At 43.7% G+C, this 23,182-nt stretch overlaps 2 protein-coding genes across 5 annotated transcripts in view; one reads left to right on the top strand and one right to left on the bottom strand.

The window, feature by feature from the left end:
- Positions 1–8,302, top strand: part of HELZ (helicase with zinc finger) — an 87,176-nt gene extending 78,874 nt beyond the window's left edge. For all 4 annotated transcript variants that reach the window (XM_065693511.1, XM_065693512.1, XM_065693513.1 and 1 more), the window contains 2 exons: positions 1,761–2,013; positions 5,406–8,302. In XM_065693511.1, coding sequence (XP_065549583.1) covers positions 1,761–2,013; positions 5,406–5,737 — 585 coding nt within the window. In that variant the 3' untranslated portion in view covers positions 5,738–8,302. The remainder of the gene's footprint in view (positions 1–1,760; positions 2,014–5,405) is intronic.
- Positions 8,303–13,790: 5,488 nt separating this feature from the next.
- On the bottom strand, positions 13,791–22,313 carry CACNG1 (calcium voltage-gated channel auxiliary subunit gamma 1). The gene is made up of 4 exons (XM_065693867.1): positions 22,073–22,313; positions 17,023–17,097; positions 14,795–14,932; positions 13,791–14,060 (listed from the first exon to the last, which is right to left on the bottom strand). The coding sequence occupies exons 1-4, from the start codon at positions 22,311–22,313 to the stop codon at positions 13,834–13,836; spliced, it is 681 nt and encodes a 226-aa protein (XP_065549939.1). The 3' UTR covers positions 13,791–13,833.
- Between the last annotated feature and the right edge of the window lie 869 nt (positions 22,314–23,182).

A 23,182-nucleotide genomic window follows, 5' to 3' on the forward strand; every position in this document is an offset into this window, starting at 1 on the left:
TGGTTTTATAGAAATTCAGAAATTCTGTCTCGGTCCATTAAGCCATACCACCTTGTATAAAATCTAACAGCGTGTGACAACAGTTAATGCTGTCAGTACAGCCGGACAAGAGAACAATGGCTTTTCAGCAGAAATAAACTAATAAATATTCCTGTAGAGTTTGTGACAGCTCCTGCTATCCGAAGGCAAATAGAGTGAGCCTTTATGTAATTAGTACAAATTCGGTTTTGGTCTTATTTCTTCTTCCTTTCAAAGCATGTGACAGAAATGCCAAGCCCAGTAAAAATGTTTCAAGACAGAGACTTGCTTGTAAAGTTTCCAGGACTGCTAGTTCAGCTGGTAGGTAGGACTGAATACACCGTCTGAATACACAATGCTGTATTTTTAACAGAAACCCCTCATATAAGGCAGGCGTCAGGAGAGATGTCGTGACTTTTGGTATCTTTACTAAAGAGTTTTCTTAATCGCTATTCATAAAACTTGATACTTAAAAGCTCTTGCATGTGTTTAATCAAACCAGATTTGAACTGCATATCAAAGGGAATACTTAAGTTACAATGTGTGGTCCTATACTTGCAAGTGTCCAGAACTTTGATAACTTCCTGACTGCTTACCAAATTTCCCCTTAATCTCAAAAAGGCATACACTTTCTGGGTGTGATTCAGGCAGTAACTTATGGACTTCTGTTGTTGTTGTTGGATATCCTCAGGAGAGAAGAGTGAGAGGGTATCAAAGTGCTGTTCCCTTCATGTATCATGATAGTGTGGCAGCTATAATGACATATTACAGTTTTCTTTCATGCACTCTTTTTTTTCCCTGCCTTATGTTTTGTGGAAGATAGAATAACAATACTGGGGTATTGCAAGTTAGTGATTTGGTATTTAGTCAGCTAGTTTTTTTTAGGACATTTCATTAGGATGTTTACTTTTTTCCTTTACTAAGTATAGATTTACTACTATGACTTTGTTATTTGTGCTCTTATTAGTAAAGTGCAGAAGGGAGCAAATACTGTGTTTCTTCCCCAAAATAAATTATAATATAACAGGTTCGCTTTGAATCTTGAGAAGTTTAGGGTCCTTAAATCTGAACTCTTGAAGCCAACAGGTTGATAGATGGAGCTCCTGGCATTTTCATCTGCATGATCTACAGGGTTTATGGAAACAAGTAAGCTCTGTGGTTTCAGATAAAAATCTCTGCAGTATTTCTCCTGAGGGCACACACTTCTCCAGAGCATTTGTTTTGTGTGTACATGCACAAAATCCAGCATACAAATGTATGGTGCTTCCCTAAATCCTGGTATACAAGTCGTTTGTCCTTTGGAAACTAAGCTCCATTTTATTCCTCTCTACACTGTAATTGAACGTTTTCTCTTGCTCTCTCTCTTTCTGTGCTTCATTTGCTTCTGGGTAGATGCTGGGTGTCTTCCTCCTCACACTGAGATACATCTCCCACGTAGGAGTGTGAGATGTAAAGGTTGATAAGAATTAAGGAATCTCAGTTGTCACTTTTTGCACTTCCTTTAAAATTCTATGTCTCTTTTGTGCGATTAAAATACATTATCAGTGACTGCAATATACAACACGGAACTTGAAATATATTAAGATTTTTTTTCTAAATGCAAAGAAGGTGGGGTTTTTTTTTTTTGTTTTTTTTTTTAATAAGACATTGCAGTGGAAAAACTGGATGGAAAACCAGTATTTGATACACACAGTTGAATAAAAGGAGCAAAAGGCCTTTTTTTGTTGTTTTCTTGTTTGCAGTATGAACCAAGAGGACCAGGCAGGCCGTTGTACCAAAGAAGAATTTCCTCTAGTTCAGTCCAGGCTTGTTCTGAAGAATTAAGCACTCCTCAAGACAGTCTTGGTCAGTGTAAAGAGCTTCAGGACCACAGTAACCAGTCATCTTTCAACTATTCATCACCTGAGTTGTGGGTAAACTCCTCCTCATCTGCCCCATACCCAAACATTCCATGCAACGGAGCCAACAGAGCAGTTCCACCCCGGGAGTTGTTAGGTAGGTACAGACTTATCTTTGCTACTCTGCTTCTCTCTCTGCTCTATCAAGTAGACTGTTTAGGCTGAAATAAGCAAGCGTGAATGGAGGGGTTGTTGATTTGGTTGGGTTTTTCCATTTTCACAAAATCTTTTTTGCCATCTCTTCAAATCCTGAGACTAACTTAAGCAAAGGTTTTTTTGAAGTATTCCTTGGTTTTGTAGTTAAAGGTGTGCTCAGAGTAATCTTATTTTTATTTGCTGTCTTATGTTCCAGTACATTGCTGATGTCTAAAGAATACCGTCGAGTGTTCATCTACAATACAGATTCTTGCCTTCTTACGAAAGTTACAGTAGTGTGAGGTGTCCCTGCCCATGGCGGGGGGGGTTGGAACTAGGTGAGGTCCTTTCCAACCCTAACTATTTTATGATTCTGTGTTCTCTTACAGTGGCTTCAAGTGCAACTCAGTTGTTGCTAAATGAAGCTAAGGTAACTGGTGGGCTTCATTTGCAAGATAGATTATTTGTTTCCAGAATAAATGATGTTTCTTGTTGATATTACAGTCTGGAGGAGAAACAACATAAACTGAATTAGTAATCTCATTGTATTTTCTAGTAAATTCTGGTACTTCATCAAAGTAATGATGAATTTTAAACTCTCACCATGGAAGAATCACACAGGAACCTGGCTTCCCTGCTGGCAGTAGCAGTGCTGATTGATTTAGCAGAAGGAAACTAAATTAACTTTTCAGTGATTAAAAAAACCTGCAAGTAGAGAGTTGGAGCAGTGCAGCTATTCATCTGTTCTCTGTATTTTTGATGTTTGTGAAAAACAAAATTACCATCATAGTGCAGTTTCTTTTCCATGATTTTGCTTTGAGGAACTCCAGTGATAATTAAAAAATAATACTAAAAAAGAGCAATCGTTGGTGTGAATATTAAAAACACTTAATAATGCGTAAAAATCGTTATAAGCTGGGTTTATTGTCCTTAAAGGTCTAGTTGCTTTGGGTCAAATTTTATAAACCTGAAACATCTTGTAATTTCTTAGTGTAGTAATTGTGAAGTAGAAACATGCATTGTAGAATGAATGAAAAAATGCTGTTTCTATCAGCAACAGCACACAAGTGTTAAGTTCCTCATGTGCATTTTCATTGCCAAAGTGTGCAAATGTTATTTTACGAAACCATACTGAGGGCAGCATCTCTGAGGCTAAGTTCAGACTTCAAGTTCAAGGCACCTTCTTCGATCTGTATTTTCACTGATAATGGAGTTGTTGAATGCATGATACATGTCATCAAGAGTGACACCCATCTCTGCAGTTGCTCTTTAGACTCTGTGGTTATCAGATAGTTGCTCAGGAGCATTAACAAGATTATGTTGGGATCAGGTGATACCACATCTCCTTGCTTTAATGTAAAGGTTGAGAACATGTTTGTGACTAAATTCTTCAGAGGAAATATGTGTCTGTAAAAGCACCATATCTATCCGTTTGCTGTCAAATAGTTAATCCTAAACAAAAGGGGCAAGTTTAGTATCAGCATTTGCAGTGAAAATGTTTCGTGTTGTAGTTAAGCATGATTTCTGGTTTATAAATAAATGTATATTCAACATTGCCCTGTATCTGATAGTTTGTGCAAACAAATCTCCATTTTTATGGCTGTTGTGCTTTTCTGCTTTACAGCTCACTGGCTATGATGATCATATTTAAAGCCCAGCAGTGTTTTATAGTGCTAAGGGTTAATGACCAGTAACTTCAGTGTTTCTGGTTACTATTGATTTTTATCCACGAAATTAAAACCCATGAGAATGAGATGCTATGAACTAGTCCTGTATTCATTGCTTGAGAGTGAGCAATCATGACTCCAGACTGTTTGAGGGCTTGTATTTCCCGTACATCAGAGATGGCTGTGGCACAAGTGCTCGGTTATCTCAACGTGGATTTACAGAGTGCAAGGAGAGCTGCCGTGAAATGCTCAGTGGTGTTGTATGCAAGCACTTTCCAAAATTGCAATTTGAGAGCTTGTTTCGCATTGCTTTTTCTGTTGATAGCAAGAAAATGTTTGAAGTTCTTGAACAAGATGTTTATTTTGGATTTTTTCTCTTGCTAGGCACCTTTACCACACATAGCTTTCACCTCTGGCCTTGCTTGTCATTACTTGTCTTCTCTTGAGTGCTATCGTTATTTTTGGGAGGTTTTTCTGCTTGTGTTCTGGGGGTTTATTTTTTGGATCATAGCAACCCCAGCAAAAGTGTTTTGCTTATGTTCTTTCTATATTCATTCTTCTACAAGTTGGATACTTTTTTATTACTTTATTAAAACCAAAAGCCTGTGTATGACCCCTCCAGTGGGAAACTTAACTCTATACTTCTGTTTTTATACTCATTTGATGGTATTTTTTTGGTTTGTGCTCTTCAAAAATAACGTTATACATTTAAAGATCGAAATAATTACAGGATATCTCTGTTGCCCGGCTCCTTAGCTAGATAGAATGTAGACCTGTATTTCGATCTCTGGCTATGTAAGATAGCAGAATTCTCCAGATAAAAGTAAGATGCCACATTAGGATTCAGGAAATTCACTTGAAAGCAGTTTTATACCTATGGTTTAAAGCACCATTTTTTTTCCTGATAGTTACAAGGGTACTTAAATGTGGAGCAAGAACATACCAATTAGCGGGAATGCATTCAGACTAAAATGTCAATAATTATTTGGATGGCATTCAGGAGTCAGAATTGCTGTTTGAGAATGAATTATATATGGTGCTGTAAAGTTTAATTTTAGCCTATTAAGCTCTAAAGCGAGAAGAATGAAATGCTCTTTGTGCTGTCTCAGTGGATAAAGCGTTTAAATTAGAATATATCCCTTTCTGAAGCAGCTTACCTTCAGTGCCTCTGCTAAATCCACCTGTGCAGAATTGCAGGCTCAGTGTTACAATCTCTGCGGGTACGCGCACCTGGACAATATCTTTGATAACGTCTGTCGTCTTGGCATTGCTGACAAGGATAATGCAAGAGCCAACAGTTGGGAATGAAGCTAGATAGCATAATAAGCAGAAATTTCCTAGGACCTAGAGTGACTAAACACAGAAAATTGGTGGTTGCAGTATCCTTCAGTACATTGGTGTTACTGTAGAAAGATTAGACTGGATGTTAGGATAAATTTCTTCACTGAAAGGGTGGTCAGGTATTGGAACAAGGTTCCCCAGGAAGTGGTGGAATCACCATCCCTGGAAGTGTTCAAGAAAACATGTAGACGCGGCCCTTAGTGACATGGTTTAGCGGTCGACTTGGCAGTCCTGGGGTAATGGTTGGACTTGATGATGCTAAAGGTCTTTTCCAGCTGAGTTGATTCTGTGTTTTCCTAAGTCTGAGCTGTTCATTTAAACAAACTGTGCTTTACTCCTTTCACAGCTCCACCGAAGACGGTCAAGCCCCCAGAGGAACACCTAAAGGCCGAGAACATCCAGCTATCCAACTCCTTCAACTACAGCATGCTGCAGCATCTTGGCCAGTTCCCACCTCTCATGCCCAACAAGCAGATCGTCGAGTCGAACAGCAACAGCCAGCAGAATGCTGGTGGGAGCAAGCCCGTCATGTCCTACGCAAGTGCTCTGCGGGCTCCGCCAAAGCCCAAACCTCCTCCTGAGCAGACAAAAAAGAATAGCGACCCTTTGTCTTTGTTTCAGGAACTTAGCCTAGGTAGTTCATCAGGTAGCAATGGCTTTTACTCCTATTTTAAATAACCAGATTATTTTTTTTAGAGAGAATTTAATTTTTATTTGTGTCAGTAGATCTAAGATAGTTGGGGCTTCACCTGTAGTTGCAACTATTCCCTTTGTTTATATTAGTAACTATAGCCTCACTTAATTGCTTTGCTGCTAGACTTGCAACTAATTTGGGGGGTTGTGTTTTTTTTGGTTTTTTTTTTTAATTATATTCCATTATTTTGCATTTTTTGGATGTGGGTCGGGTTTTTTTTTGGAAGCTTTTCTGTAGGAAAACACCTGTTATTTTTTAAGTTGTGTAACGTTACTGATCTGTTGCATTAAACTAGCAGCTGAGAGGTTCTTACCTGCCTGACAAAAAAAGAAAACAAAAAAGGAAAAAAAAAAAAGGAAAAAAAAAAAAAAGCAAAAAGACAAAAAAAAAGTTTGTCTAAATTGTATTTAAGAAGATTGTAAGTAGCATTTACATTTATTCAATAACATTAGCATACTATGCTGGGTTTCTGTACCAGAAATGGCCAGTTAATGTAAAAATGTATGTTATTTCTGCTTAAATTCATTTAATTTCCTTTCTTTTCTTTTTTTTTTTTTTTTTTTTAATAAAGGTGCAGCATCTTCTAAATCCTTTCAGTTTTATCAGCTTTTTTGTGAAGGGATGCTGCATTCTCAGACTTTTCTAGTTTTAGATCCTGTATGATGTGGTATTGTATTTTCCATCCACTGTAGGGTAAAGTGAAGGCATTCTTTGCAGACACCTTTGCCATTGTTTGGAAACATTCAGATAAAAAAAGTATTGGTATACTTTAAAATAATAAAAAAAATACATAAAAAAATAAAAAAAAAAAAAAAGAAAAAAACCCTAACAAAAAAAAAAACAAACAACAAAGAAACTCTACATTTTATTTTTGGACAAGCTGGTAATAGAAGCTTGTTTGAAAAGTTAATTTGATAGGTTTTTTAAATGAATCATGAAGCTGAAAATAAATTTTTAGGTATGTTGGTGCTTAGTAGATTTAATAACTATTTTAAAAAGGACAAAAAAAAAAGCGTGATTTTAGTAAAACTACTTCTTTTTTTTTTTTTTTTGTTGGTTTGTTTCAATTTTTTTTTTTCCACTATGCATGTGTAAATGTTTGTAATCTGGCTTCTCCCCCCTCTCCAGTGGTATAAAGAATTGTGCCGCTTGAATTCTTTTTTTCCTTTCTTATCTTTTTTTTCCTCTCTCTCTCCGGTAAAACTTTTGGTACATTATTTGATGTTTACATTAAAATGTGACATTATACAAGGAAATTCAGATATTTTGCTAACTGTTTTGTTTGAGGAACATCATTAAAGAAGAGATTTAATGTTTGTCAAAGCTGTATCCAAATTAATCGAAACCTTTGGGGGATGAGGATGGTTCCCAGGTTATTTTATCTATATATGAGTTCTGCCAAGTTCTCCACAAACCTGGCCCCTTAGGAGAACAAACTGAAAAGAAGGTAATTCTAATTACGGGATATTTGAAAATTAAAGAGATAAGTGTGAATGAAAACTCGGAAGATGAAATTTGTCGCTGAAGATTTCAGGTCTTGCACACTGTTCATACTTCAGCAGCTGGGGAGCTAGCGAGGGGATGTAGTTTCCCCAGATCCATAGTCCTCCTTTTACACTTGAAGTAACTTTAAATCTGGGAAATGCATTGCAGGGACTGAGCTGGGTGTAGTTGCAGTATTCCTCCACTTAATAACATGCAAGAATTAAAGTTGTAGAGCTGCGTGGGGGTGATTTCAGATTTCGACAGCTGTCCATGGGACACCTGACTAATGAGCAGTGGCTGCTGCTGTATTCAATCAGATTTTTGCTCTGGTTACAATCAGGGTTATTATTTCTTTTGCATTTGACTTCATGTTTTAAGGCAAGGGTCTTTATGTAATGGGGTTGATTTAAACTCAGTGCACTGCAGAGGTTTGCATATAAATTTGTTATTATAAATCTTTGCTGGTTTATGATTCAGAAACTTATCTGAAAAAACTTTTTGCTGTAAAAAGAAGAGCACGCGTAACTCCTTAATTTATTTCCTATGTGTCTATACCAAACAAAAGATACTGAGGGAGGGGGAAGCCCCTTGCCAAGTTATGCTTAGCACTTCAGCATATGGCATCAAATCAAGAGGACCCAAAAATGAGGAGAGGCCAAATTCTGCAACCTTGAATCCAGCAAAACTACTGTTCGGTGGGTTTTTGCCAAGCTGACTGGTGCAGAAATAGGTCTATGGGAAATTCATTTGCAAGGGCCGGGTGTGTGCTCAGTCTAAGTTAGCCTCAGTCTTTTTATTTCAGCGGAACGGTGCCAGTTCTCCTCAACGGAGTGACTGGCACTGCTCTGAGAGAAGAATCTGTGTGCCTGAGCGTTGTAGTCTGTGAAGAGTTCTTGATGAGATGTGTGAGACTATGACAGAGGTAGGGTTCAAATGCACTTCACTTCGCCGAGTCGGCATTGTAATTTCAGGGGCTTCAAAATCACTCATTTATATGGAGCAGTCTTTTGATTCTGTTCACCATATTTGAATATTAAAACTAATAAACATCACTTGTTAATTTACTGCTATCTGTCAATTAGTTAAGGGGGAGATGGTTGCATCTCACCACATTTTATTCATGTTTTACACTGGCATTTTTATCTGCACTGAAAATGCTATGGTTGAAGGAGCATTTTCTCTCTGACTTAAAACTTGGTGAAAATCCCTGCTGGTTTTGGTTCTAAGTTTTCCTAAGTGCTCTCACCCAGGAATCTGAGGGTGGGATGGCAGAAATCCTCAGACATACTTTCTGCTGGAAGATGTCCTCAAGTATAGTTTGTGCTGTTTTACTTAATTCTATAGGCATTCCTGACTCTGAGCAGAACGTGGATGCTGCCCTTGGCTTTGCAAACCCTTGCGAGTACCATTCCCTACTTTGATTAATTAGTGTTTTGTTCCCAGATTTGTCAAGTTCAGCTGTTTTTTGCAGAGCTCATGCTTTATAAGCAGTTCTTTTGCTATGTGTGTGATATCTCGACTGTAGGTAGCACTGAGAACACTGTGTCTGCCCACTATGACTTTTCTTCGGAGTGAACTCAAGCATATCAGAACCCGCACGTTTCCAGAGCCATCAGGCCAGGATGCTTCATGCTCTGCCTTTATCATCGTTCAACTCATTTCATTCGTTTTGTTAGTTTTTTAACTTCCTGGTTTTCCTCGAAACACTGCAGACAATTAACTTGTCAAGGCGGGTGGGGATGATTTATGGTGCCTATAAAATTTGCACGTCATATTCCTTGACATGAAATATGGGCTGTTTGTATTGGTATAGCAGTACTTGCTCCAGTGTCTTTTTGTGAGCTATGTCAGGAGCCAAGGATTCAATCATTCAATTCTTTTTTAGCTCTTTCATTCAAGGAAAGGAAGAAGATCTACAGCAAGTGCAACGGAAATGTCATGTTGGGGGGGTGGGCTTGGTAACTTTAGCTTTAGTTGAGAAATGTTTTCATGAGAAGTTTTTATCTCATTAAGGATTAATAGATGCTTCTGATAAATGACAGAAGCTGCTCTGTGATCTGAATTCTCCCAGACTAGTTAGATGATGTCAGTCCATTTTCCATGGGTCTTGCTCACTCCTGAAGGGCAGATGCTTTCATCGACCAGCACAAGCCATCACAGTGCTGCCAGTGATACCAGTAATGGTGGGTGTAAAGCTGAACCCAAACTCTGGGGTGCAGCCCTACCAAAACAGGCTTGTGCTGCTCCTGCTGCTGAAATAGGCCAGAAACCCAAGTTCATTCCCTTCTCTGCATTTTCTTGTAGAAAGCAGGGAAGCTGCTCACTGCCTGTCTAGCTGCAGAGTGTGCACATGTGATGTCTGTATAGCTTCAATTTATGTTCAATAGCTCCACTGGAGCCAGAACACCCATCAGGTATGACAAAGCAAGAACAATCTCATCCTCTACTACAGTCAAAACAAAGCCATGACGCTCTTTTCTTGCCCTTTGGTGATAATAGGGGAAATAATTTAAATAGATGCATTTCAAACAGGTACTGTTGGGGTGTGTGTGTGTAGTTTTTGGTACAGAGCAGCCAATGCTCCCGTATTTAAGTTACAGAAATAATACAAATAATTAAACTATAAAAATCATTCAGAGGGGCCCTGTCCCACCATAGAAAGTGGAAGCTTTTAAATGCAGTTTAAACTGAGGTTCATTCTATAAACAGTTCCTGCACATGGGTCAGGTTCCTGGCATGCAAGTGTCTGACTGTCACACTCTGGATGGAGCCCAAGAGCTCGGTGTTAATCTCCAGGGCCCTCCTTGGGGCTGGCAGCACACAGCGCTGTGAACAGCCATCACTTGACATCGATGACCTCTTGTATCAGGTATGTTCCTCAAGAGCTATCAAGGCCAGGAGTGAAAGGGCCCCTGTGCAGTGTTGCCAAGGATCTCATTGCAGGGAGGGGGGGGGCAATTCTTATCTTTGGGACTGTCTGGAAATCATTTCCACAACAAAAATAAGGACAAAATAAAGACAAAGACAAAGAAGAGGTGATGGCCACAAGGAAGTAAGAGTGGAAAAGGGTCAGGAGCTCCTTGTCCTGTGCCTGGCTGGGGCCAGTTTGTTGCTGCTGCGAATCCGGGCGCTGCAGATGGATGCTGTGCCAAGAGCTCAGCTAGCTGCCTGCTAACCAGGCAGTTCTGTTCTTCAGAGCTGTTAGTCTGGCACCTTTTCTGCACATTAAATTCACACCACACAGCATTTCAAAATAAGGGAAGCAGATTCGCTCTACGCCTTGTGCCTAGCAGCAGATCTTGCTCTTCCATAAACAAAACTCTCCATGTCTCCTCTTGCTCTGGGATTTAACACTTGGGCTTTGCAGTGTGGTGGGCAGATAGCAAGAGAAATCTCACAGCGCTGTGTCGCATGTGATGCTCTGGGGCACACTGGTGTGTGAGCTCTGAGGAAGGGGTGGGCAGGGATGTTGGTTTATGGAGTGGCAAATGGCATGTACCCGTTGGAGCCATGACCGAAGGTGTCCATGGATCTGGCAGTGGCAGGACCAAGGCTCAGGGTTTTATAGTGTTTGGTAGTAGTTACTTGTATTGTGAATTTGTCTCTTCTCTCTAATGCATTTCCCATGTGGTTCTTTGTGTCCCAAGCCTGTGTGTGATCCTGTTGGTTGTGTAGCATCTAGATTCCCATCCCTGTTTCACTCTCACTCCTGCCAGTGGGGAAGTTTCTTGCCCGTTTTCATGCTTCTTTCCCAAAGTTCTGGTGGCCATTCCTTGCTGTTTGCTCAGGGAATGAAAACTGACGCTGGTTACAGCTCCCCCTCGATGTTTCTATTCTTCCTTTTCCTTTAGAAAGGCCAATTACTTTTATTAACTCTCTCCAAACACTCTATCCTCTCCCTGGCAGACAGATTTTGATATGGCAGAGCAAACCTGCTGCAGGAGCAGTGCCTTTCCCACTGTGAATACCAATGACCAATTTAATGGACGGGTCCCTCATCAGCATTTCTTAATACCTGGAAAAAGAATATGAAGTCATCCACATGCTTCTCAGTCTTGCAGGGACCGTACAAAGTAGTGAGTGATGAAAAAGCCTCACCTTAAAGCAGACAGAGAATAAAGCTCAGGGGGTTTAAGAGCTTTAGGAGACACCAAGCTCTGCTGCCTGAGTTGCTGCCTGAGTTGCTGCCTGTGCGTGTAAGGTCTCACTGCTACAAGCTGTGTGTTTTCTCTGGCTTGTGAGTAGAGTGAGCCCAGAGAGGCTGTAAAACCTCCGGATCCAGGCCAAACCACGGCACCCGCTGGGAATCTCTCCATTGCACTCACTGGGGTTTGGATGAGGCAGTTCAGCACTGACCCAAGCTGGAGCGTGCATGAGACAAGTGAGACCTTCTGGGGTGTGGTTATCTGAACTATGTGTGTCTTGCTCTTGAGTATCACGAAGGAGGGTGAGCAGCTCCTTGGCTGGGCAGCAGGTTGGTCCATCAGGATAGAAATTACTTCATCCCAGAAGCAGCATTGCAGGAGAGGAATGGTGTGGATGAAAAGGTGTGGATGAAAGACTTCTGTGGGCACAGCACGTGCCATTGGTCTGCATGGGTGATAACCTTAGACCCATGTCCCCAAACCTTGCTTATCTCAACCCATTGCATGTCCAAGTTGGGGCCGTTTTGATGATGATGGCTGAGTTGGGAATGTTTTGCTTAGATCAATCTGTGTTGTGTATGTTTGGATAGATCCCAACCTGGGTTCAGCTGAGCAGGGGTCACACCAACTCCTTTCTTTTCTGTTGTCACATGTAAAGGATCTCCCTAGAAACTAACCTCTGTTTTCCTGAACAATGAAAATGCAAATGAAGGATGTCAGCTCTGTACCCAAAAATAAGATTTCAAAACCATTTAGCATTTCACAGTGACAGCTTGAAGACTCGCACTTGTCTCTCATGATGAGAGACAGGCAGAGGTCCCCAGCTCACACTCAGATCTGAGCACTAGCGACTGATTTATCCCAAACTTAGTAATATATGTGTTATTTGTAGTGCTTTTCAACTTCAAAGAGCTTGAAAACTATTAATGCAAGTGCACAAAAGGCTTCTGTTCTTGCTGCCACTCTATGGGGGGGGGGGGGGGAATGGAGACGTGTCTAAGTCTGGTGGGGAGTTGCTCGGGCTCAGTGTGTCTGGATGGGGTCTGGCTGATGGCAGGGCCATGGGCAGCCCCTTGTACCAGCACAGAATTGCTCTATAGCTTTTTGAACTGCTTCGGCATGTCATGATTTCAGATCTCTTCAAATTGATCAGTTTTTCTGTTCCAAATTAGGTTTTTCTTCAGAATTGTGGACAGCTGAATGCGGTGGGAAGGATGCTTCAGTCCCTTTCTGCTTTTTAAATTATTGGGTGTAAAAACTACATGTAAAACATACACTTTTCCTCCTGGTGCTGGGCGACTGTGATGGTACAAGCGGCTGGGTGAGCACATGGGGTTTAGGGACAGCCATGGCACAGCACCACAGGGGCTCTGCAGCACAACCGGTCCTGCAGCATCCCAGCAGTGGTGCCTCGGGTGTATATTTCTTCAGGCATGCACAAAGAGCCGTGCACTTCTGTAGTGTTTTCATTGCCACTCTCCTGGGTGTTTCAGTCTAAATCCTTCTTTCTTAGTAGCTACCTTGAAGGATTTTACCTGAAATGTAGTTTTAGATATGTATGAGTGAGCAAAGCATGGTAGTCTTAAAAAGCCCATTCAGAAGGAGCAAATGAGAGCTCCATACAGTAAATACCATCCCAAATTACACTGTCATTCTGGACCGAGCAGAATTTGGTGGGCCGAGTGATTCATCCATCAGTCATTTTTCCAGAAAATCATGCTACTGGAAGATTATGCTTTTTATTAAAGGAAAATATCACTCTTGGTGTTCAGTACTTCCTGGCTTCGCTATCAAAGTTGAAGCAGAACAAAAGCCGTATCTTGCAGGGGTTTTGTGCTTAATTCAAAAGAATGGAACTGCAGGGTGTAAATTGGTAGGAGAAAATTGTATCCCAATGCTAGGCAAAGTTTTTGGTTTGTTTTGGGTATTTTTAATCCCATATTTTAACAGTTTAATAGAACAGCATAATGATCTCCAAGTTATTCCAGAGCGGTGAGCTCACTCTTCTTAGGGAGGAAGAGGAGTACAGCATGAACAGGGAAACGGACACCCCACGGAGCTACAATTTCCCACTGTCTATTTCTGACTCAGTGAGGTGTAGAAGGCCAGTATTCCTCATGGATCTACACCAAACATCATCTCCCTAAGGAAGCTGTCTTCTCTATGTCTCACACACAGATTTTCTCCCACCTGCATTAGGACAGGGATCCCCAAATGGTCACAGAGCAATGCCATTCACCCACCACTCACCACGTGCTGAATCCTTTTCCTGCTCTCTTTAAAAAAGGGGGGGGGGGGGAAGGAAAGAAAGCAATAATTACATTGACCATGCCTTGGTTCAGAAATGACCTGGTTACTGGAGCCCGCATGGTACAGCGAGCCCCAGATATGTTAAAAAATACAAATCTTTTCACAACACTTTCTGTATTTCCCTATGGGCGCAGGGCACATCAGTGCTCCGGTTCCGCATCCATGCAGGTCTCCCAGGGGTTCTGGGGGAACCGAGGCAGCGCGATCAGGAGGAGAGCAATGCCACAGATGAAAAGCAGGACGAAGGAGGCACAGGCGCAGGCGAAGGACCAGGAGTAACTGTACTCGATCCAGAGCGTCTCCTCGCTGTCGATCATCCTCTTCACAGATTGTCTCATGACTTCAACAGAGATGATGATGCAGAGACCTGAAGGAAGACAGGAGCACTGGGGTGAATGACCAGCTGCTGGTTCTGCATCCTTAACCACTTCATCTATTTGCCTACAGGAGCTGCAGTGAGATTCACAGGTGAGGCATTGACTGCAGTGTTTGAAGGAACCAATGCTGTCAACCGCTTAGAGCTCTGCTATCACCCAGGCCATCCAAGTCAGACAGTGACTTGTTGAGTGTGATCTTTAAGGCAGGATTGGATAGTGAAATCAATGGTGGAGGAGTGACTGCATTCCCTAGGAAGCTTTTCCAAAGGTTGAATAAGACTGTTACTGAGGGGACAATTTGCACCTCTGTCTTTCACTCATTCTGACATGTCAGGCTATTACTATCTCATGTGAAACTGCAGTCTTCATGGTTTTGGGAGACAGCTGTGTATTTTGGGCCTGAATAGGCTGTTTCTTTGGCATGAGCCTTAATAAATGAGGTGGAATAGTGAACATCCCTCATTTAGACTGGGGCTGGCACTGAATATGCTAGAAATACCCCTTTTAAAGGTAGCTGGAACAGACACGCTGCTGGGTAATGCTTGTTGAGCAGGATGCTCTCAGAGCTCTTCAGCTGGGGCATCACACAGGGACCTGTAGTCTGACTGTGGCTGGGAAGAAAATGCCAGTTTCAGGGTGTTTTAGAAGTGTCTCCATCCTCCCAGGATCTAAATGTCTCTGTTCTATGAACCGAGTGCAAGTGTGTGAGCACCGAGCCTCCTACCTGCGAAGGTGTAGAACATGGATGCCGGCTTCAGCAGATAGTCCCTCTTCTTCCTGAAGGATAAGAGGACGCAGATTGTGCCGATGATTGCAAAGCCAACGCTGAAGATGGCAATGGCTGCAGCTGAGATGCTGTACTCTGCCAAAGCAAAACAAACACCAAACGATGCGAAGGGATGCAAACTCTGAGCATGCTCCCATCAGCTGTGGCGACTGCAGGAGGTCTCTTTGAGAAATACATACACACAGCAAGGTGACTCTGGTGAACTGAGGTTTTTCCCTCAAATGACAGCAGGAGCAAGTATTGGCCATGCATCTGCTGAATATGAAGGGTACAAAACCAGAGCAGGAGGAGAAATCACTTTATGAACGCTTACTGAAAGAGCAAATGGCACCACAATTGGGCTGAAGAAGCTCTGGGCTGGAGCTGTTTTAGCTCTGCTGCAGAGCTGTTATTGTTGAAGCCTTTCTGGACTCTGTGCTCTCACTTCTTCCATCACCCCACACTCCGCTCTCAGAGTAAATAGGCAGCCTTATGCTATTTTTACTCCGTGCCTGTACAGCAGAGCCCTGACAAGGCCCCCGCGCATGGTGCTGATGTTGTACGATGCAGAAGGACAGCTGTGTCCTCCATGGGGCTCAAAACCTGAGCTGGCAAAGCAGGCAGGAGGCCAGAGGTGAAGTGTTTGCATGGCACCTCTTCTATTTATCTGTATTTGTCCCTTAAGCCAATGATTTCCAGGTCTGTGGAACCCAGCTTCTTCAGAGCATAGGATTAAACCCTCCATAAAGCATCCTGGTTTTTGCTAAGCCAGCTAAGATGTGTGCTGGACACTTCCCCCAGCTGACTTCAGTGCCTGAATGGAGGGGAAGAATTGCTAATTGAATAATTCAGGCCTTCATTTACATCTTGCATTCGTTTTCAGATGAATTTAATATCTAACACACGCAGCCATGCGTGAGCATCACAGGCCTGGTGATATTTGTCTTTCAAGCCATTAAAATACAGATCTCCCAGGCAAAATCATGAAGGTTTTGCCTGTTACTAATTAGCTCCCATCAAAACGTAGCTGTTTCTGCAGGGGGGAACAGCAGATCACTATTTGTTCTCCCTGCTTTTTATACCACTGTTTCAGTGTGATTTCCTTCATGTTTCTCTTTCCTATGTGCTGGAAGTCCCTGAAAACAGTTTGTTTCCATGTGGAATCCTTTGCTGGGCTTAAGCTTTTCCTTTTGCTTCAAAGAAAAGGAGTTCTTGATTCTTTTCCGGACATGACCAAGAAGGCATTGGGTGTGTTTTCAGACCAGATGGCTGGATCTGGTAATACACAGAGCAAAAGCAGCTAGTGCCCATATATGCTCTTCTATCCACTTAAAATTCCCATTCCTTCCTGTCTTAGGAAAGTGCTTATTTAGGAAACCCATCTGCAGGGTTTTCCACCATTATAATTTCACTGCAAGAAGAGCAGATTGTTTAATAAGTGTCATGCAATCATCTGCTCATGTACTCCACTGTCAAACACGTTGTGTGGCGAACTAGAGAGGAATTTGCCCTTAATGAGAGCACGAGAAAGAGAGAGAAGCGTGTTCGGCAAGTGCTCTAAATATTGGCTTTATCAAGGACTTATTAGAAATGTCAAATCTATCCAACTTTTCCAAACCCACGCTCTGAAAACACTGAATTGTGGTTTTGTAGGATTCCTGTTCCTTCCTTCCACTGATTGCTCTGTTTTTCACGTGGCTTCCATATAAAATCAATCCGATGCATAAAATTCCTGAGGGTCTTCACAGAGTCTCTGTACTTCTTTTCAGGGTCAGGATGCTGTCTGGGGTATGATTTATTCATTTAGATTTCATTAACATTTTCTTCCTTCGATGGCGAAGGCTCAGGGACTGTGGATAATGGCTGTGTTCTAACGTCGTTTTGATGCTGAAAAGGCTTTCTGCAGTTTTCATGTGTATTGACAGTGTTATATGTTTGTGGGACAGCTTTCAGTAAAATCACACGAGTGTAAATGTACATAAAAGCTCTTCCCATGAAGCTGGCATTTGAACTTGTTCAGAGCATTCTCCACATTTTTCCCAGCTGATGGAATCTGATAGGAATTCCTCTGCTGCTTTCAGTGGGACCAGGCCTGAGCCCTCATTTTGGGGACCCCTTTACCTTAGACCTTATGGACACCACAGCTCATACAACGTTAGGGGAATATTTTTCAGGCTCATTCTTACCTTTCTGAGTGGTTACTTCAAATATCTCTGAGCTCTGTCCCGGAGTGAAGTGCTTGAAGTAGGAGCAGTTGTGTTCTGGAAGAGAAAAGGAAATGTAATTTTGTGTAAAGCTTGGATTAAATGTAGTAAAACTGGATTTGCTTTTTACTGCTGTATCAAGCACGCAGTGTTTTTTAGGTTCCCTACCCTTAGCGATACCAAGAAACTGGCGTTGGATCTGTTGTGTTCAGGAGCAGACGGGTGGCACACCGAGCCAGGCCACCAGCTCCAGCTTCAGCCTCAGCATCTCGATAGGATGGAGGAGGGTCTGGTGAGGACCTGCTGCCTGGAAGCTCTGCCAGCAGCAGGGTTAGATGGTGGAGGTGCCCTCGCTATTTATAACCCATTTAACTGAAGGGATGTGGAGCTGGGGAGCAGTTGCTCGCCAGGAGGTTGGCTGGGAGGTGCAATCGCGCTGAGCGGTGCCAGCTCTGATTGCTCTATTCTGCTGAGCGGGGATGGAGAGGACACAGCGCTGGCCCCAGCATCCCTTCTGCACCCCAGGTTGGGCTTCCTTAGCCTGCTAAACCATGCCAAGACTGCACAAAATACGGGCACTGCCTGCAGCAAGGGCACGCATAGTTAACATCAGCATCTTTGTCCATTGAATGACAGAGTCAGCACCAGTTTCCAGGAGATGCTTTGTGGTCCTCTCCAGCATCCAGACTAGGTCAGGCTGCTCCAGTGCAGATTGTGGGGTAAATCTGAGCCAGTTCCTGGGTGCAGGACCATGCAGGGTGTGCTACAGTTTGCCTGTGGGCACATGGTGCATTTTGGTGGTTATTTACAGCTTTAATTTCTAGTGGCAAGAAGACACCAGCGCACTGTATGTTACCTGTTGGGTTCTGTGCTATTTTTCTGTCATGTAAATGGCAGATGTTGGAGTTACTGATTCAAAGAGGATTTATTTTCTCTCTCCCAGGAGACAGGCAATTGCAAAGCAGCATTTTGGGGCCCTTAAGTGGAAGATTACTTTGAGATGCTCTTATCTACTTACTTGTATAAGCTGACTTTATTTAACGCGGAGCTTCTTGCTGGAGACTAGGTTAATGTTTAGCTCTGGCATCTTCTGACCTGTTCTTTATTATCATTGCAAACAACTGGAGGAAACACAGTTGAACTCAGACCTCTATCATTGAAACTGCAGATTCTGAGCCCTAGAGGAAGGTTGCGTGCCTCTGCCAGAGACCAAGTGGTGGCTGAGGCTGAGCATCATGTCTGGTGATCCCAATTTCGGGATCCTTTAGCTGCTGTGCTAAAGAAGAAGGAATGGGATGGAATGGGGATACTTTGGTATGATTTGGTTTGTCTTTTGATTAATTCTCTAGAAAAGCCTGAACTCAAAGGAGGCCTCATGTGTGCTGACTGTATGAAGCCCAAGGTGAAGCCATCCAGATGCAGTGTGGCTGAGGGCACAGCACAGCTTTGTGTCTATTGCAGGTGAACCAAATCAGTCCCCTCTTCAGTCTGTGAAAGCTCATCAGAGGGGGGCACTCTGCCCATGGTGTCCCTGCCCATGGCAGGGGGGATGGAACTGGATGATCTTAAGGTCCTTTCCAACCCTAACTGTTCTATGATTCTATGACACACAAACCCTTCTTCTAGAGATGCAGGAAAATGAGCTGCCTCTGTCTTGTGACTTATAGCAAAGCTCTGCCAAGGCACAATAAATAGGGTTATCACAGAAGGGGGTTAGCTCTAGGGGAGGTGGTTTTATGTAAATTACATATATTGCAGGAAAATACAATTAGATTGTTTTGGGTGAAATGATGCATTGTTTAAAGAGGCTTCAGTGCTCTGCTGAGCTGGGAATACCTGTTTCAAGAAGGCTCCCTGCTATTCAAGAGAACTGAGGGACTTCAATGCCTCCCTGGTGCCATCACGAATGAGAGAAAAGCCCATTTGTGTCACACCACGTTTACATAATGGATAGGATTTAAAATGGGTTTTATAATGGATGCAAACTGTGTGGCAGTCTTTGCTTCTCTCCACCCCTAACTGCATTATCTCTACCAGGAGGTCACCTCAGTGTGCTGATAACAGTCAATCCGAACTGTGGTTGAACCTTGGGGGTCTGCAAGAAGGAGACCTCATGGAGGAAGAAAGGGCAGAAAGGCCGTGAGATGTTGGAGCCATGCAGAGCTTCAGGTGGCTGCTGTCATCCATGAGCAGTGCAGTGACAGGTTGGGAAGGGGATGGAGACCCTTGTGCCTGACCTTGAGATGGGTTTGTCGCAGGCTGGATGGGTAAATCCATGTTAAAAACATGGATTTTAATGTGAGGTTTCTACCTGTGTTTAGTCTGGGAGACAGGACCTGCTGCTGTGACTGGAAGAGGTGTTAAGGTCAGGGCTGAGTGGTGGAGAGGGCCAGACCTCAGGCTCTGACCTGGCCAACAAGCCAGGGGAAGGCCTTTGATACACACCGAGTTGTGGAGATGGTATCTCCACATAGGTTAAACTCATACCAGTCTTGCAGAGTGAATCTCTTGTATGGAGACAGCCCTGCTGAAACCATCTGCTCAAGCACTTTTGCTCTGCAATTGCCTGAACTGAGGTTACCTTGTTTACAAGGACCTATTTAACATGCCAGCAGCGCACACAGGCTGTAGAGCATCAGATGCACCAGAGCCCACTTTGCAGGATAGCAGCCACACCAGAGTTACTGACAGTGATGGTGAACTTGGTTTACAACCAGTAGTAAACTGCCCTGATGCCCACCGGTCACAGTTAAAAATGTCCCAGTGTTAATCTGAATTTGCCTTGTTTTAACAGCATCTCTGCAGCAGGATGCTGACCCCTTTCCAGTTTGTCAGCATCCTCAGAAGCGCGCTGTAAAACTTTAAAGCCCTGCCTAAATCACAGCCCTGCTTTGTGGTCTGCGAGCCAGGGCACCCTCCCCATTTCCACTGTGCTGAGCTCAAACCCTAGTAAATAACGTTAATTGTGCCATCCATTTCCTCCTCGGGGAGCGACTGGTGAATGGTTATTAACGCAGTGATAAATTCTTCTGTTTCTTTTGCAGTCCTGGCAGGAACGCCTGGTTATGCCTCATGATTTGCAGGGAGACCACTGCCCACATCTGCTCTGTCACTGCGTGTTCGTTCATTCACATCGTCTCGGCTGCTGCAGGTTTCACAACCCTGGTGCTTCCCTGCCGACATCTCTTCCCAGAAGTGTGAAATCATTCTAACACGAGCAGTGGGGACGCAACATCGTTTAGCAGCCTGGATCCACTGTGGCTGCACTCCCTCCCCTCCCCTTGCTGTGTTCCCTGTCTGAGTAAAACAGGGATTTATGTATGTATTTTATAGATATATATATAAAATATATTATTATATATTATAGTCATTTTAGATATTATATTTCAAATATATATTTATATATAAAATGTATATATAAATATAATATGTATATAAATGTATTATATATATTATATATTATATGTATAATCTACATATATTATAAATGCAAATTTCACCCTTTGAAACCTCAGATGTCGATTACAGGATATCACCCAAATCCCGAGATATCTTTAAAACCTGGGAAACGACCTCTGCTGCGGGATGGGTGGCTCAGCCCCTTCACTGTCCCCCTGGTTATTCGCTGTGCCCAGCAGAACAGCAGCCCTGGGCCATGACTCAATGCCTGTGCAAGCACATGCTGATGTCTGTCAAAGATAGTGGCTGCTTTCGTGCTGCCCTGCCCTGTGAATCTGGTTTTTGCAGACAGCTGGCTATTTACGAGGTTTATATTTACCCACGGTTGTGCAATTTCCCTGTTTATCCACCCATTCCTATTGTTTTTCCCCATTTGTGGGAGCTTTCCTCCGCACGCGAGGGGAAGGCGTACAGTGACAAATGGGTTTCTAGGCGCGTAAGTACCTTTGTGTGAGACATTAAGCATATGGATGACACACTCCCAAGTTTGGTTAGAGGCAGATCTGCACACTGAGGCTGAGCTCCTCTCTTCAGAACATGCAATTTGGCCAAGGAGATATAGAACTGCAGTGATGCAGGGAGCATACAGCAAGCCCAGGCAGTCAGGTTTTCCACAGGCAATTCTCAGCTATGCCTTAACATCTATATTTCATTTCAAGCAGTGAGTCCGACATGAAGGCAATCCTGTTATTTCTGTTCTGGAAAGCATCCAGTACCTGATCAGCCTTCTGAAAAAGCAGCGGAGCTCAGCCACGGAGGCAGTGTATTAGTGCAAGCGGCGCGAATGTTGCTGACTTTGCGATCAGCAAAACCATAATGAGCTCATTTTACCATGGGAATGGAATGGTCTTCCCGGAAAGCAGCCCTGCCCGGTCCCCCGCTGCCCTCCCTGTCGGTAGCACTGGAGGGACCCGTGGTGGTGGTGATGTGTGGGACCAGCCTGCCAGCACTGAGGTGAGGAGTTTCTCTGCTGAGAAAGTGCTTCGAAGCCGGTTTATGACTCTTTGTTTCTTTTGGATGCTGGCAAAGCATCCTGCAGGTCCCGCTTCCTCCCTGCCCTGAGCAATGGTTGTTATTAAAAGAGCTTAAAGGCACCCTAATGCCTGCTAGGAACTGGCTGTTCCTCTGGGAAGTTGGATCTTTAGGATTTCCAGGTCCATGTATGCATGATGGACCCATAAATCCTGTTTCTTGCCCACTGCCATCAGCGTCCCTGGGTGCTGTGGGACCATTGGCTCGTGTTCAGCAGAATTTCCTCCATCCCATGGGACAATTTCCCTCTGTGATTTCCACCATGTCCGATCCTCCTCCCCTTGTCCCTGCCGCGGTCGTCGTTCACAGAAGGCTCAAATATGGTCACAAACAGACGTGCAAGGCAACACAACGCACACTTACAGCAAGAGTGGCGACAACAAGGTGTGATTGCAGACCAACATGGAAACAGCCCCATGCCAAACTAAGTGCTGTGGGACATGGACCCCCTTTTCCTTCTGCTGTGTCCTGCAACCTCCTAAGCAAAGCCTGGCGTGACCTGACGTGCTTTCTCCCATGCGTTGGTGCATTGGTCACGTACCTCCTGGCAGGCTGATTGGCCCGCAGGCCTTCTCTTTGGGGTCTTGATTGTGCATAAAAATCCTCTTTGTACAGAGCCTCCATAGCCCAAAATGAGCCGCTTCGCAGGTGGTGTTGAAGTTCTCCACTTTGGGGCTCAGCACGGCCCAGTGGTCCGTCACTACGGCTGCAAACAGCAGCGAGATGCCCACCAGGATCACGAAGAACGTCAGCCGGACCTTCAGGGGTTTGCTCTCATCCATCCCGCTCCAGACCGGTGCTCCCAGTGGGTGATTCACGAGGTCTCCCCAAATCCCGGCTCATCCGAGCGTTGGGAAGTGTCAGCAGGGAGAGGGGGACGGCCACCGGCAGCTGCGGGGCTGTGTCAGCTGCGCAGGGCGGAGGCTATTAATGCACATGGGGAGAGCAGCGCCGGCGGAGCTCGGCTTTCTGCCCCGTCCCACCGGGATTGCTTTGGATTCCCTCGAGCCGGCGGGGCGGGCGCTCGCTCCCAGTCGCTTTCAGCCGCCGCTCGAAGGCCGTAATCTCTGGACTTGCAGCATGCCCAGAAATAGGCATTAACGGGACCATTAACTTGTGAGCGGGGTTACGAAAACATCTGTGTTTATGCGAGTGCCGGGCCTGCGTTCAGGCTGATCCTGAATTGTTTAATAGCCCGGCAGCCCGCTCGCTGCACACCCGCGCCTTCAGCCTGGGACAGCCTCTGCAAGGAGCGCTGAGCTGGGTGTCCCTCCGGAGCCCAGCACTGCACTGTAAAGGAAGCAGGAAAATAAGCAAATAGCTTCATTTTCATCCTTAATTTGAGTACTATATTTTTATTATCACCATTACGACTATTATTATTACTATCTGAATTATTTTTACCAGTTTTCTTATTTTCATTATAATTTTTTTCCTAACCTGAGGTATTCTGAGTAGTTGGGTTTTTTTTGTGTTTATTCTTGCCTTTATTTCCTAATACAAAACCGCTCCAGCTCTCGCTTTCCCACCAGCCAGGTCTGCCTGCAATGCCTATAGCAACTCCAGCACCCACCCAGCACATCCTTTCCTTCTTTGAGAAGTGGCTTCTGTCCCCCTGAACCCAGCCTCTCTCCTTCCCTTTGGTATTTCA

Source organism: Lathamus discolor, chromosome 13 (assembly GCF_037157495.1).
Source record: "Lathamus discolor isolate bLatDis1 chromosome 13, bLatDis1.hap1, whole genome shotgun sequence".
NCBI lineage: Eukaryota > Metazoa > Chordata > Aves > Psittaciformes > Psittacidae > Lathamus > Lathamus discolor.

Coding starts and splice junctions, on each gene's coding strand:
- CACNG1 (XM_065693867.1), bottom strand. CDS start 22,313: ATGGATGAGAGCAAACCCCTGAAGGTCCGGCTGACGTTCTTCGTGATC. Junction 17,098..22,072: donor GCCAATCAGCCTGCCAGGAG/GTACGTGACCAA, acceptor TTTCTCTTCCAG/AACACAACTGCTCCTACTTC. Junction 14,061..14,794: donor CATGTTCTACACCTTCGCAG/GTAGGAGGCTCG, acceptor GTCTTCCTTCAG/GTCTCTGCATCATCATCTCT.